Source organism: Penaeus chinensis, chromosome 6, assembly GCF_019202785.1.
Source record: "Penaeus chinensis breed Huanghai No. 1 chromosome 6, ASM1920278v2, whole genome shotgun sequence".
In the NCBI taxonomy this organism is placed as follows: domain Eukaryota; kingdom Metazoa; phylum Arthropoda; class Malacostraca; order Decapoda; family Penaeidae; genus Penaeus; species Penaeus chinensis.
Window position 1 is genome coordinate 26,986,568 of NC_061824.1, and position 16,094 is coordinate 27,002,661.

The 16,094-nt window shown below is 35.2% G+C and overlaps 1 protein-coding gene across 1 annotated transcript in view; it reads left to right on the plus strand.

The window, feature by feature from the left end:
• LOC125026238 overlaps positions 1-15,828 on the plus strand; it is a 29,582-nt gene extending 13,754 nt beyond the window's left edge. Inside the window, exons 2-5 of the mRNA XM_047614540.1 lie at positions 11,562-11,770; positions 14,590-14,657; positions 14,834-14,957; positions 15,817-15,828. Coding sequence (XP_047470496.1) covers positions 11,562-11,770; positions 14,590-14,657; positions 14,834-14,957; positions 15,817-15,828 — 413 coding nt within the window. The remainder of the gene's footprint in view (positions 1-11,561; positions 11,771-14,589; positions 14,658-14,833; positions 14,958-15,816) is intronic.
• Positions 15,829-16,094: the final 266 nt, after the last annotated feature.

Consider the following 16,094-nt stretch of genomic DNA (forward strand, 5'->3'; position numbering starts at 1 on the left):
CACTAACATATACCTAAGCTACTTTACTAACACACACACACACAATCCTATCATTGGGTGGATTTTACACTAAATGATCCGTATTCTGTAACATCACAGACTCAAACACAATATAAGATCAAAATAAAGTATATTGACTCAAAAACTAATTACTAATTTACATAAAAACCCTCCGAAATTCCTAACAGATCATTACGACTTTTCAAATTGTGATAATATACTGTTTTGAGGTCTACCTTATCACGCTGTCCTTGAGTTACACTATCACTGTGGCCTGATCCTTTGAAATATACTTATCAGAAGCAGCAGAACTTAAATGAGGGTGGAACATGCCTCAGCAGAATGAAACATAATAACGAGTACCAAGTGTTCTGTTGTTACACGAAAACTTGAAATAAAAAGCAATAGACTGATAAAGGATTTTCTGTTGACGTTACTGACAGCTGTATTTCTGTAGGCAAACACTTCTTCTCTCCTACTTTCCCTCCCTGTTTCTCAGTATAGCCCTTTGAACTATATAAGCTTGTTTAATATGCTCTTAAGCAAATTCACTCTGATTTATCATTAAGTATATGTGAAGCAAATATATATGTATTATTAATCATATAATTATAAACTGTTCGGGTGCCTGAGTGAAAAGCTCGAAATTTAGTGTTTGCGTTTTAGTGTTGCCAACATGAAATCTGAACTGAGCAAAGTAAAACGCTATACTGGGACCCCGTCTTAATGCATTTCACACGCACATAAGTGTATATATGTTTAATTTTATATATATATATATATATATGTGTGTGTGTGTGTGTGTGTGTGTGTGTGTGTGTGTGTGTGTGTGTGTGTGTGTGTGTGTGTGTGTGTGTGTGTATTGTTAGTTCGTATATTTATTTTTGTGGAAACCTATTACAAAAAATATTTGCTTATCATCATCGAGTTACCTGTTCTGATAAAACTAAGCTTATGCCGGAATATAATTTCAAAAATGTAAAAAGTATATGCAAACCGAATTAAATCTTTAAATTGCATCAGTCAATAAACACGTAAAACAGGAAGCTTGTATTTTTCCCGCTGATCATGACCGTCATGAAATAGCCATACGAGACGCTCTTAATCACCGGAGTGCATGTTATTCTTCGAAAACGATACGCCGATACATTTTTATTAACGAACCAGTTTTGGGATAATTCCTTTATTGTGGTGCATATTACGGTCGTATTACTACGTAACACCCGGAATTATCTAATGTTTTTTATTGTTTGAGAAACGTAAACGTTCCAGACACATAATTTGGTAAGAAAGTAAGCACTTGCCTATTGCATTGTGATACCCTGTTGCAGTTATCAATATTGTTTTATGAATAATCATTATCATTATTATAATTACTATTGATATGATGGTTATCATGCATATTGTTATTATTATCACGACTGTTATTACCATTATAATTGTTATTATTACTATTATTTGTATCATTATTACTATTATTTGTATCATTATTACTATTATTTGTATCATTATTACTATTATCATCATAATTATTATCATTACCATTGCTATTATTATCAGCAATATCGTTATCATCAGGGAAAACACTCTACCGTATTGACAAAATGAGAGAATCGCGGTTTTCTTCCTCGTGTAGTTTCCTAGCTGCCCACACTCTCAGACTGCTGCCTCATGCCACCCTATCTTCCCAAATTCTACCTGAGACTTCGACTTGACCTTACCTGTAATTGTTTTCGTTTGCTAGTCCTAATCTGTCACCTTTTACACTTTGCTGCTCTGTCTCTTCATTTCCTCTTTCTCCTCAGACATGAAACTAAAATTCACTTATTTTTAAACTACTGATATCATAATAATTATCATCATTATCAGAGATCTTATTCTATATATCATAGCTTTGCTATATGCATTAGCTATTATTTCCCAAATATCTGTAAATGACAATTTTGAATTTGGTATCCGAAAGTGTGCGGATGTATGTACGCACAACCCAGCTATATCTATATCATATTGTTGAAATAAGCCTAAGAATATTATGCTATGTATCTATTGTTATATTCCACGCACTTTAGTAAATCTTACATGTTTGTCACACACGTATCATCACACACATATAAAAATGAATATACGCATGAACATTGCCTTACCTGATTATTCATCTCTTCTTGCCACACTTGACATTCTAATGAAGTGTTGTCTATCGCCTTCCGCAAGAGGCATGTATTGTTGTAGCACTACCTTTATTCACCAATGACTGTCAGGGAGCAACATCTCGCTCCTGGGAGGCGTGGCCACACTCCATCATTACTCTTCCGTAAGAGTCAAGGTTGTCTACCATAAATCCTAAGCTCGCCTTCTATCATACTCTTGTAGGGCTCATATCCCGGTCTCCTAGAACGGGATATGAGCAGTGTATAACATGCAGCGGTGTGCGTGCATGCGTGTGTGTGTGTGTGTGTGTGTGTGTGTGTGTGTGTGATAAAATTATGGGGGCGGGCACGTGTCTCGAAATATAATCCTACCGTATCATGTCCTTTTCGCATTGTAATTCTTGGAATGCAATTACTTCTCCTTTTTAGGAATGGATTTCAATTATTTCCAAGAATACTTTCGCCTTTCGCTTCAAGTTACTGTTGTGGTCCTTGTATTGCTCAACGTCTTTGGCCTAGATTAATGTTTTACTTTTACACACTTTACGTATCTTATTATAAATTACTTTCGTTATCTTTATACAGGTTATTAGAGGCAAAAATGAGATCCTCAAGGTGTTTGTGTGTATGTGTGTGTGTGTGTATGTGTGTGTGTGTGTGTGTGTGTGTGTGTGTGTGTGTGTGTGTGTGTGTGTGTGTGTGTAAGAGTAATCGAGACATAGTAGTAGATAAAAAAAGAAAAGAATAGAAAAACAAGCACACTGTATATTTACAGGAACAAGAGCACATTCACATTTGCCGAGAAAAGCCAGAATTGCGCTGAATGTGAACTGAAATGTGTGTGTGTGTGTATGGATTTAAACACACACACACACACACACACACATATATATATACATACACATACACACATATATTTACACACACACACACACACACATATATATTTATTTATATATATATATATACATATATTTATATACACCCACACATTTATACATACATGTATATATACACACATACATGTGTGTGTATGTGTATATATAAATATATGTATTTTATATATATACACATACATATCCGTATATATATGGATATATAAACATATCCATATATATATACATATATATATATATACATATATATATATATATATATATATATATACACACACACATATGTACACATATATACAAACACACACACACACACACACACACACACACACACAGGTATATATATATACATATATATATATATATATACATATATATATACTATACACACAAACACACACATACATACATAGACACACACACACACACACATATATATATATGTGTATATATATATATACATACATACACTCACACATATATATGCATACACGCACGCACACACACGCACGCACACACACACACACACACACACATAAGTGCGCGCGCGCGCCCACACTTATGTATACACACACATATATACATACATACACACATATATACATATATACACACATATATACATATACACACACACACATATATATATTATATATGCATATATATACATATATACACATATGTATATATGAATATACATAACATATATATACATATATACAGACACATATATATATTTCTATACATACATATGTATTTGCATATATGTATATATATGTATATGCACAAACACACAAACACACACACACACACACACACACACACACACACACACACACACAGACACAGACACACACGCACACACACACATACGTATATATGCATGTATGTATAGTCATATGTACATACATATATATATATATATATATATATATATATATATATATATATATATATATATATATATATATGCACATTTATATACATATACATGTGTGTATATATACTTACATACATATATACATATATATATATACATATATATATATATAGACACGTGTATACATATATATATATATATATATATATATATATATATATATATATATATATATATATATATATATATGTATGTATATGTATCTGTATATACATAATATATATATATATATATATATATATATATATATATATATTATGTTTATATAGATACATATACATATATGTATATATATATATTTATATATATATATATATATATATATATATATATATATATATGTATGTATATATGCATGTAAGTATATATACACACATGTATATGTATATAAATGTGCATATATATATATGTGTATATATATATATATATATATATATATATATATATGTATTTATCTCTTTATGTATGTATGTGCACGCATTTTTATCATTGGTGCTATTCGAACCGGCAATTTCCCACTTGTTTTCCCTTTGCTCCCGTTTACAAAACCCAAGGTATCAGACAATACATGTTTTTTTCTTAGATTGAAGATTTCTCCCGAGATACTGATGAAGGAATAAATTTGGCCAAGGATAAGGAAATTAATACAGAGCCTTAGTTTTAATTTTTCCTTTGAGCGTTATTCGTTTCTTTCTCTTTCTCCTTCTTTCTTCCTTTGTTTCCCGCTCTAACCTCTCTCTCTTCTTCTTTCCTTTCATCTCTCATTTTATTTCTCCTTTCATTTATCTATCTCTCTCTTAATTTCCCCATCGTTATTTCTCTTTTTCCCCCTCTTTCTTCTTCAGTGTCTCTCTTTTTTATTTTTCGCTCTCGTCCTCTCTCCCACTTTCATTCTCTCTAACTGTTTTTGTCTCTCTTACTCATTTCACCTTTTTTTTTCTCGCTATTATTCACTTTCCACTCCTTTTTCTTCTCTCTTCTACTCTTCTCATTGTTTACCCTTTTATGCATCGCGTACTGTTTTCTTTACCTGGGATTGTCTGGAGCAAGCCTCTGCTCTTTAATCTTAAATGTAGTTTTCTTGCATAGTTGTTTTGTTTGTGGTATAGAATTTTTAAAGTTTTCAGTAATAATTCCCATTTCTAAGCATTGCTATTTAGCACAACAGGGAAAGTGAGACAGTGCTGCAGTGGGTGCAATCGCATATCTAATATTTATTGCAGTTCTTACAAATATCATTTATGTAAATGTGTTGTGAGCTTTTAATCCGCATGCAGAGACACAACCTACAGTCGCGTACACATTTATAATTGCAACATTTCTTACGCACACGTATTCAAACACACACACACATACACACATGCACACATATTAAAACACACACATACACACATTTTTACATGCACAGTTACATCCAACCATTCCAGTTACTTCAAGAGCGCATGTACATTTGCACAGTCACCAGTCCAGTCTCCATGAAGCTCTGAAATTTTAAGGGCCATAAGTTCACTGCAGTAAGCACTACGTCTAGATGCATGCAGTTTTTTTGCCATTAAAATTTCCCCAGCATCGCAGTTTATGCTGCTATCTGTAAAAGTATAAGTTTATCATGTTTCCACAGATACCTCGTAATTCGTTATGGTAGAACATGAGGCTTATATCAGACTTCATAAGCATGCAGTTTCTGGATTTGTTTAATTGCATGCTCATATATGTCTGTCTATCTGTCGACCCCTCTATCTGTCAGTCTATCGACCCATCTATCTATCTATATCTATGAGTGAGCGTGCGCGCGATCTAGGGTATGTTTTGTCAGTATGAATATGCGTTGATGTTTAATTTTTTTGCGTGCCTGGAGAACATCTATTTATCTTTTATTTTGACTGTGAACTTATGCAATTACACGTTTGCATATATGTATATATTTCTAAATAAATACATGCGACAGTGTAATCCCTTTGGAATACACCCAATTGCATATACATACAGAAAACAAAATGCGTCTACGAGCGTATACAAAAAATGATCCATCCGTGGTTCGTCTTGGGGCTCCTTGCATTCCCTTTGCCTGAGAATTATTCGCGGAAGCTTAGATAACGCCGGGGATTCTAAATAAGCCGGAGTAATGAACATAAACGCCGAAGTCTTTCGTCCTTAATGGTTGTCGTCGCTGGTTATGAAGGAGCAGTTAAGATTGTCCATTAAGATGGGCTAAAAACTGTGGAGCTATTATATTAGGTTATCGACAGCAGATCTCTTCTCGTAGGATATGGGATGTGTCCATGGAGATTAGGGAGGCTGATTTCTGTGATGATACCATGACGGTACTACCTTCAATGTATCACTAGTACCATAACGGCTACTATCATTATGCTGTTGATGCTTCTACTACGTTGTTTTTTTTTCATAGATGTTGGCCTCCAATCCTCTCCTCATAGCCATACCAGCGTCTCCAATCGTTACTGAACCGCACGGCTTTCACTCGCGGTGCCTCGTTTTTTATACATTTCTCTGCGACCTCCAATTCGTAGTTCATTCCACTAAGAAAAGTAATCTTCAGTGTTGATGGTCGGGTTCCGTTCAGGCACTGCAAGCCACCGCGCAAGAACTGCTGGCGATACCTCAGTCAAGCAACTATATAACCCTGATTTTTTTTCTGACAACCTTGGTAAAGATATACTACTGCTGCTAATGCGACTGTAATTAGTCCATTTCTGTTATTTTCTTGTAGACAGATTGACAGGGAGACAGAAATCTAAAGACAAATGTACAGAATAACATCATACATAGACCTAGACACAAAGATAGACACAAAAAAAGGAAAGAAAAAAGAGATAGAAAGAAAGAAACGACTAAACTAAAGCAACAAACAAACAGAAAAAAACACAGAAAATTCACAGAGATTTGAGTTCTGAGTTTTCCATTTCCGCCCCATCGCCCCCTTACCATTAGCGACGCCCGTTATAATGGTTCTACGATCACGAGGGCTTCCTGGCGCTAACACGGCAAAGGGCGGTTAGGTTTAGGGCTCTCAGGTGGGTGTTAATTACGCCCGTGTGTTGATTCGGTTTGTCTGTCCGCGGCCACTCCCTTGATGTCGCGAATCGGTTCCTGTTTGATCGACTGTGTGTCTCTGTCTCTGTCTTGGGCCCTTTCTCCCTCACTCTGTTTGTTTCTCGCTTTCTCTGTCTCTCTGTCTGTGGCATTGGCTCTGCCTACCTATCTATCTGTATGTCTGTCTGCCTGTTTCTGTCTCCCCCCCTCCCCCCCCCTCTCTCTCTCTCTCTCTCTCTCTCTCCCACACACACACAGACCTCTTATTTCCTGTTCCCCTTCCGTTTTTCCCTGTTATTTTTGGTGCCTCAACGTTAAACTTGTGTTGGATGTGCCAGGATAAGATGGGAATGGGGGAGGGATGCGCGCGTGCACACATGCACACATACATGTACATGCACATGAACGTTCGCACGCACATACATACACATGCACATCTACGAACACATACACATATATGTATACACATACACGTAACGCATACGCATACGCATACACTTACATATACGCATGCACATACATGCATATAAATATATATATAGGCAGACAGACACATAGATAGGCAGATCGACAGACAGACAAATAGATATGAACAGGCAAAAAGACAGCATATCTGTGAAGACTGAAATAAATATTTCTTTAATAACGATAATAATAACAACGTCTGGCATTTTGTATTGTTCATAACGATAATAATAATGATATGAATTAAAGATTAATAGTAATTCACCTGACATATTTGAAGAGGCAAAAAGAGAGCATATCTGTGACGTCTGATAGCATTGTGTTTTAATAACAGCAACAGCAACTAAAACCAAATCATCGGCAACAACAACAACAACAACAATAATAATAATATCACTGTCATTTTTTATCGTTCAAGTGGATAATACAAGTGATAATGATATAAGCAGAGATCAAGATTACTATAAAAGTATTAATGGCATATCTAACAAACAAACAATGAATACTCGTGAAATTTCAGTCAGCCTTTAGTACTTCTAGTTAAGATTGTCTCGTCGTTCCTCTGGCAAGGTTGGCATTAACTGGTATGAACACACGCACGCACGCACGCACTTTCGTTCAATGTCTGTGTCTCTGTCTCTGTTTATTTCTCTCTATAGATACTTGTTCATCTTTATTTTAGTCTTTCCTTCTCCTTTTCTTCCTCTCTCTTTCCCTCTCCCTTCCTCCCTATCTCTCTCTTTCTCTCTCCCTTTCCCTCACACATCCATTCTTTCCTTTACACCCTCTCCCTTTCTTCCGCTTTCCTTATCTTCCCTCTTCCATGTTTCCCCCTTCCATCCCCCCACATCTGTCTTCCTCTCCCATTCCCTCTATTTTTCCTTCTCCCTCACATTCTCTCTCCCTCCCCTCCTCCTCCTCCTCCCTCTCCCTCTGGCGGTCATTTTTCACATAAAAAGGATTCGCGAAAGCTCTGAAGCGAAACGAACCTGGCTTTTATATAACCCAACACTCTGTTGCATCCCGGTGTCACTACTGGAAATTGTAAATAGTTGCAACATCTTGTCTCAGTGCAACGTCATAGGCTTTCCTGAATCATGACAATAATAATAGTAACAATAAAAGTAGGAATGGTATGGTATGGTAATGGTAATGTTCTTGTTGAACTCACCGGTGGTGGTGATGGCGTTGTAACAACAGCAATATTAGTGATGACAATAATGATGATGATGGTGAGGAGAACAAATCAAAACAATTATAGCGATCATAATAACAACAATATCAAGAAAGATAATAATAATGATATTAATAACAATACTACTGCTATTACTATTATAATGATAATAATGGTCATAGTGATGATGATGATAATGATAACAAGAATAATAACAATAATCATAACAAATGGAAAAATAATTGCGACCATAATAATAATATCAGAACAACGCTAATAAAGATAACAGAAATAGCAATTACTACTAATAATGATCATGATTATAGCAATAATGAGGATGAGGATCGATAATGATGATAACGATGACAATGAAGATGAAGATGAGGATGACGATGACGATGATGACGACGATGAAGATGACGATGACGATAACTATGATTATAATAATAATAATAATAATAATAATAATAATAATAACAATAATAGCAACAATAACACCACCACCAATAATCATAACAATAAAAACAATAATAATATTAATAATAATAATAATAATAATAATAATAATAGTCATAATAATTATAATGATAATGATGATAATGATGATGGCAACAATAATAACAATGATAACCTTAATAATGATAATATCATCTTCACCATTCTCTTGCATGAGGAGAATGAAAGTAATAGTAACGTGAACGACAATTATCATATTTCTATCCATGTTTTGCGTCCTTCCTCGTATGTTACTTTGATATCACATTTCATTAATTAATTTTCTTGTTTAACCGATGACTGCGAGTGAATCTTTCTTTGTTTGTCTCTCTAGTATCTTTCGCTGAATTGCCTGCCTGGTCGAAAGCGTCTTAGAAATAGGTAAATAGCTAGATTGAAATAAAACGAAAATAGATTGCTTTTCTAAAGATAAGAAACAGTAAACAATAACTAAGAAACAATAAAACGACAAATAATAACAATGAAATGATATACAAACAAATAATAACAATAAAGTAATATACCAACAAACGATAAATTTACATAACAATAAAGTAACTACTAAAAACACACTCACTAACTAAAAATACACTCACATAAAAACTACTAAAAACACACTCACATAACAATAAAGTAACTACTAAAGACACTCACACACAAAACGCCCAAACACCGCGAAGGAAAACGACTTTAATCAGACCGCACCGCCGACGTCATCCACTCCGCCGCTAAACAAATCACAAGCTCGGGAACCTGATGGAACTTAACACGATCTATGAAGGCGTAAACAAGACGGCCTGAGCTGAGAGACAGCGCCTACACTCGGTCGGGAGAAGGGGAGTATTGGTCACTTACCACGGAGGAAAATTGTGTTTGCGAGTGCTTGCTTGTATAAGCGGGGCGGGTCTGTACACGGAAGCGGGGCGACAGTATTATATGAGGGTGAAATGTACTGTTGTTATTATTACAAGTATCATTATCGTTGTTCTTATTTTAAAGCCATCTTCAATATTATTATCATTAATCGGAAACGGAATCATTATCACCATCATTTTCCTCATCACCACCATTACTGCACCTATTAGTAGAATCAGTATTATCATTATTCCTGTTATTTTTCTTTTCATCATTACCATCATTATCATTATCTTTATCATCGGCATTATCACTATCTTCATTATCATTATCATCATTATTAAAACTAACCATAATAATCATTGCTATCCTTACCCTTATATCCATTATCATTATTATCCTTTTAATCATTATTACTGTTGCTATTATTGATGATATTTTTCTCATTGGCATAAACACATATTACTACAGTTTTCATTACAGTCACTATTATTATTCCACAACCTACTGTTGTCATTGGCAATCTATATACATATATATGTGTGTGTGTGTATGTATATATAAATATAAATAAACAAATAGATAGATATATACATATATAAACATATATATATATATATATACATACATATATATAAATATAAATAAACATATATATATATATATATATATATATATATATATATATATACATATAGGCATGTATGTATGTATGAATATGTGTGCGTATATATATATATATATATATATATATATATATATATATGTATATATGTATATGTATATGTAAAATATAAACACACACACACATATATATGTGTGTGTGTGTGTGTGTGTGTGTGTGTGTGTGTGTGTGTGTGTGTGTGTGTGTGTGTGTGTGTGTTTATATTATATATATACATAATTTTTTTTATATATGTATATATATACACATATAAACATATATATATATATAAAGATATATACATTTATATATAAATAAACATTTACATATATACATATATATATATATATATATATATATATATAAACATATATATGTAGACATATATACGTATAAATATATATACATAAAATAATATAAATATAAAAATAAGTAAATGAATAAATATATTTATATACATATATATATATATATATATATATATATATATATATATATATATATAAACATACATATATATATAGATATAAATATAAATAAATATATATATATATAAACATATATATATATATATATATACGTACACACATATAAATATATATATATATATATATATATATGTATGTATGTATGTATGTGTATGTATGTGTATGTATATGTGTGTATGTGTGTGTGTGTGTGTGTGTGTGTGTGTGTGTGTGTGTGTGTGTGTGTGTGTGTGTGTGTGTGTGTGTGTGTATGTATGTGTGTGTGTGTGCACATCGCCACTCAAACTATTCGAGAATCAAGTATACAGCATTCCCAGATTGCAAAATCTATACCTCCGCCTCCTGGACAGCCCATTATCGTCATTATCTCTCGTCGTTTCCAGGCGCCGCAGGAGATATCCTCCGAGGCGTGGACGTGCCCCTGTACGCCTTCGCAGGAGGTCAGGCCACCCTGAGCTGCTCGTACGACCTGCGGGCGACGCGCCTCTACTCGCTCAAGTGGTACCACAACGGCACCGAGTTCTACAGATACGTGCCCACGGAGCGCAACCATCCGACGTACATCAAGCCTACGTTCAAGTTTTCTGTCACGGTCAGTCCGTTTCTACCACGCTAACGACCAAGCATTTTTTTTCGAAGCTGCAGTAATAAATTTGCGTTTGTGAGGGAGGGGTAAAGTACCGGAGTCGCTGAGGGAATGAGACAGCGAGTCCAGTTCGATTAAAAAAAATGCTTTTGTCACGGAAGTCAGGGAAGATGAAATTGTATTCAATTTGGCGATAAGTGACTGTTGTGTCATTTCTCTCTCTTTCCCTCTCCCGTGATCTCTTATTTTTCTTTGTTTTTCTATGTTGTTTTTGTTATATCTTGGCCTCTTTCTCTCTATCTCTCCCTCTTACTCTTTCCCTCTCCACCTCTCTCTCGCTTACTCTCTCCTTCTCTCCTACTCTCTTTTCTCTTTCTCACTATCTTTGGTTTCCCTCTCTTCTCTCTCTTTCTCTATCCTCTTGTTTTCTATATGTTTATCTCTCTTTATATTTAAGAGTTTCTCCTTTCTTTCACTCTCTTTCCTATTCACCATTCCCTCTCTCTCCCTCGCCCTTTTTCATGCACTCCATATCCCTCCTGGATCTGCATGCGAGCGATGAATTGGGGAATTCGAACGCACTGCATCCCGGATAAAAAAAAAAAAAAAAAAAAAAAAAAAAAAAAAAAAAAAAGGACTGTAAAAGAAATATTGTTTAGAACACATCCGTTTAACCGGCCAGGAAACAAATGACCATGAGCAAGATCTGTCCAGCCTGGCCGTATAAATACCACCCAAAAGTTAATAACAAGCATACTTAGCACGGAGTAATCTTGCTTTTAGATATAAAATCTGGAAAGCACATTATCACGGGATGGGAGTTCCTTAGGGAGCATCATTAACATACTACCTCGAACTTTGTTGTAAAACTATTTTTCCTATTTCGTCGAACAAAAGTTTATGTCCCCAAAGGACCCTTTTCATTAAAAGTTAAGGGACAGCAAGAATGAGGGATCTAAAAGGGGACTGTTGCTCAAATTTTCTCATTATTGGAAGTTTTTGAGGAGGGAAGATATCAGACAATCACTCTCCTTACGTGGTTCTCAGTGTCACGTGGAGTAGTCCCCATCCAGGAGAATTTCCTGCAAAACACTTTAAAGAAATGAGAATATAACCAAACTAAAATGCACTTCTACTTCTAATATAGCCAGTGAAAATAATTATCTTATCGCTGATATATAATATGAAGCACTCACTTCATCACAGCCAATCTCAGCAATAATAAAAAGGAAATATACATTTTCTTACAAGCTCGATGTTAAGTTTATTCTTGATCAGACGTACAATCAATATAGTGCAAGCTGTTTATATAATATCAAGCCAGAATTCTGCCATAAGGCCACTTTCCTAATCATATATGCAAATGCATCGCGCCCCCCAAATAGGATGCCGCATGTATATGATAGCATATTACCAATCACGATGTGACACATGTCAGCGCGCTGCCATCGTTAATCAGCTTAATCCCACGATGTGATGAGCTACAGATAATACCTCAGCTGTTCACGTCAGCGGACCATCATTGATAACCACCCGTCGAGCGGAAAAAGTGGACAAACATACACTTATCTCTCTAAAATATAGCAAGGAATATGATACCTAAAGCCCTTTCACTGATTGGCCGCTCGCCGTAATATCCAGATGCCAAAATCAATCAGGAGCACCGTGCTGGTAGCCTCCATAACGTAGACAGACTGACAGGAGATCTTCACTCCCTAACGTGAAAATGATGATTGTTTACCTACGCGAAGAATGGAAGAGCGCTAAAACTCTTTGTCTTCGTCTGAGAATCGAAAAAAAAACTTTAGCTAGTGAAGTGTGTGGGATATGAGGAGGGAAGAGACCGATGAAAACAAAGGAAGAGCGATCAGATGGAAAAGAAGTGATGGAGGTAAATAAAAGAGAAGGAACTTGCGAGGGAAAAAATCGCAGAGGGAGAAGCAAACTGGGAACAAAGGATTGTGGAAAAATGTGCCAAGGATACGAAGGATACGCAGGAAAAGAAAAAAGCCACAATTTGATGTATATATAATGTATTCCAAAAATTCCTTTAGCCCCAGTTTTCAGGTGTTTTAAGCAATGGTTACTATAGCATCCATCGTTACAGTTCAAATAACTGTTTGGTTTAGCGTAACAAAGAGAATATTGATAGTTTATTAAACAATAGTCCCGTTTAAGATTTAAGATGCTGAAGAATAGTACAATGTAAACTATTATATTTATTCTGAAAAGTACTAAAAAAAGTTGTATGTTGCAGAACTAATGCAATAACATATAGTTTGGTGAATTATTTTTTCTTGGGAGATCAAAATGGATTATCTTTTGTTTTTAACAAGTTCAATGTAGTTGGGTAAAAATGGAAGCGGGAAATGTAATCCCAAAAATATAACCTAGAATTGTACTAGTATACGTAAAGTTAACATGATCACACACACACACATTTCATTCAACGGTGTTATGTATTTTTTCACCCAAACTAATCCCTATATCTATTAAACAAATCTTTCTCCTTTTGTATTATCTTATATAAATTTTACGGTTCTAAAACTACACAAAATGATGCCATTGTATACTTGGTAAATTAAGCTTTAAGACCCTCATTTTCCGTACTTTCCCTCTATAAGGCCTAAATTAGCTTGTGCTTAAGCTACCGAGGCGTATATCGTGTGTGTGTGTGTGTGTGTGTGTGTGTGTGTGTGTGTGTGTGTGTGTGTGTGTGTGTGTGTGTGTGTGTGTGTGTGTGTGTGTGTGTGTGTGTGTGCGCGTTCGTTTATTTGCGTGTGTTGGGCTCTGCGTGTGATCTATACCTTAATATATCATTCTAGGCCACTTATAATTGTGAAATCATTAAGTCCACGGCAATTGTTCAGTTTAACGATGCAATATTGATTCCGTATTGGATTTCTGAAATGTTATTTATTTCTGCGGGGTTTCATTTCGACCATGACACTCTTCTTTGCAATTATCCTCGTTTTGTTTTCCAATGGTAAATTCCGTAACAAAAATATGAAGTAGATAAACGACCCCTTGAAATGGTATTTTGATAACTGTTAATACAATTTCCTACAGTGCTATCAAAACACAGGAGTCTGAATATCAGAAGATGGCGTTTCGCCCACATGATTACCAAAATGAGCTACTCAATCGTTGCCCTTCTTTGCGTCAAAATCTATTGCTAAAAAGAATCATCAAAGTAATTCAAACTAATCTAACGAGATTCTTCGCTTTTATATAAACACCAAAAACAATATAAAAGCCATAAACACTCGACTTTTCCAAATCTCCGAACGGATTTGCAACTTCTCATCCACCACAGTTTGTATCGAGATCGTGCAGAAGATTGTCATAAGTGAAATGACCCGGTGGTCTCTTTGGACCGTGGCGCGCTTGAGTTAGGGAATTAAGGCTATAAAACTCTTTATTCAGGCACGTGATTCAGATTCTTCTTCCGGCAAAGAGCAGTAGTATATATTTCACAGGGAAGTTTTGCGAAATCGGGTTTTGAAAGTCAACTCTGGCAGACTGATACGTGGTGGGAATTACCTTTGGTTGATGAACGACTGGCAGGCTGATATGATTTTTTTTTCTGAGCTTCCGGTTTTGATAATCCACTTTGTCTGATTGATATGTGGCTGAGAATCAACTTTAGGAGACTGATATGTGGTTTTGCTAATTCAAACTTAAATAAATAACTTTTTGATGCCAGAAAAAAATGTATTGCTAAAAAGTGAAGTGATTTTAAAATATGGACGAAATTTCCCCCTCGCACTATATGTTGGAACAGTTTGAATCAATATTGTATTCAAGCATTGTGAAGCAAGTCAATCAACTGTCTGCCTTAATTCAGTTTTGTTCGTTTGATCTCACATGCAACTTGGTCATCTCTCTCTCTCTCCTTCTCTCTCTCCTTTACTTCTTTATCTCTACTTTATGTCTCTCCCTACCCCCTCTCTCTCCCTCTTACTTCACGTTCCCATTTACACAATGATTATGTACCAATGGCTTCATTAAAAAAAGTTTTAAGTCCCCATAAAGGTGCCCGGGTGACGCAGGTTTACGGCTAAGATAAGCACATGATAGATTGTTGTCCTGTTTCTGAAGCAGATTTTTTTTTTTTTTTATCTATTTGTTTTAAGAGAGAGAGGAGAGAGAGAGAGAGAGAGAGAGAGAGAGAGAGAGAGAGAGAGAGAGAGAGAGAGAGAGATAGAGAGAGAGAGAGAGAGAGAGAGAGAGAGAGAGAGCGAGAGAGAGAGAGAGAGAGCGAGAGAGAGAGAGAGAGAGAGAGAGAGAGAGAGAGAGAGAGAGAGAGAGAGAGAGAGAGAGAGAGAGA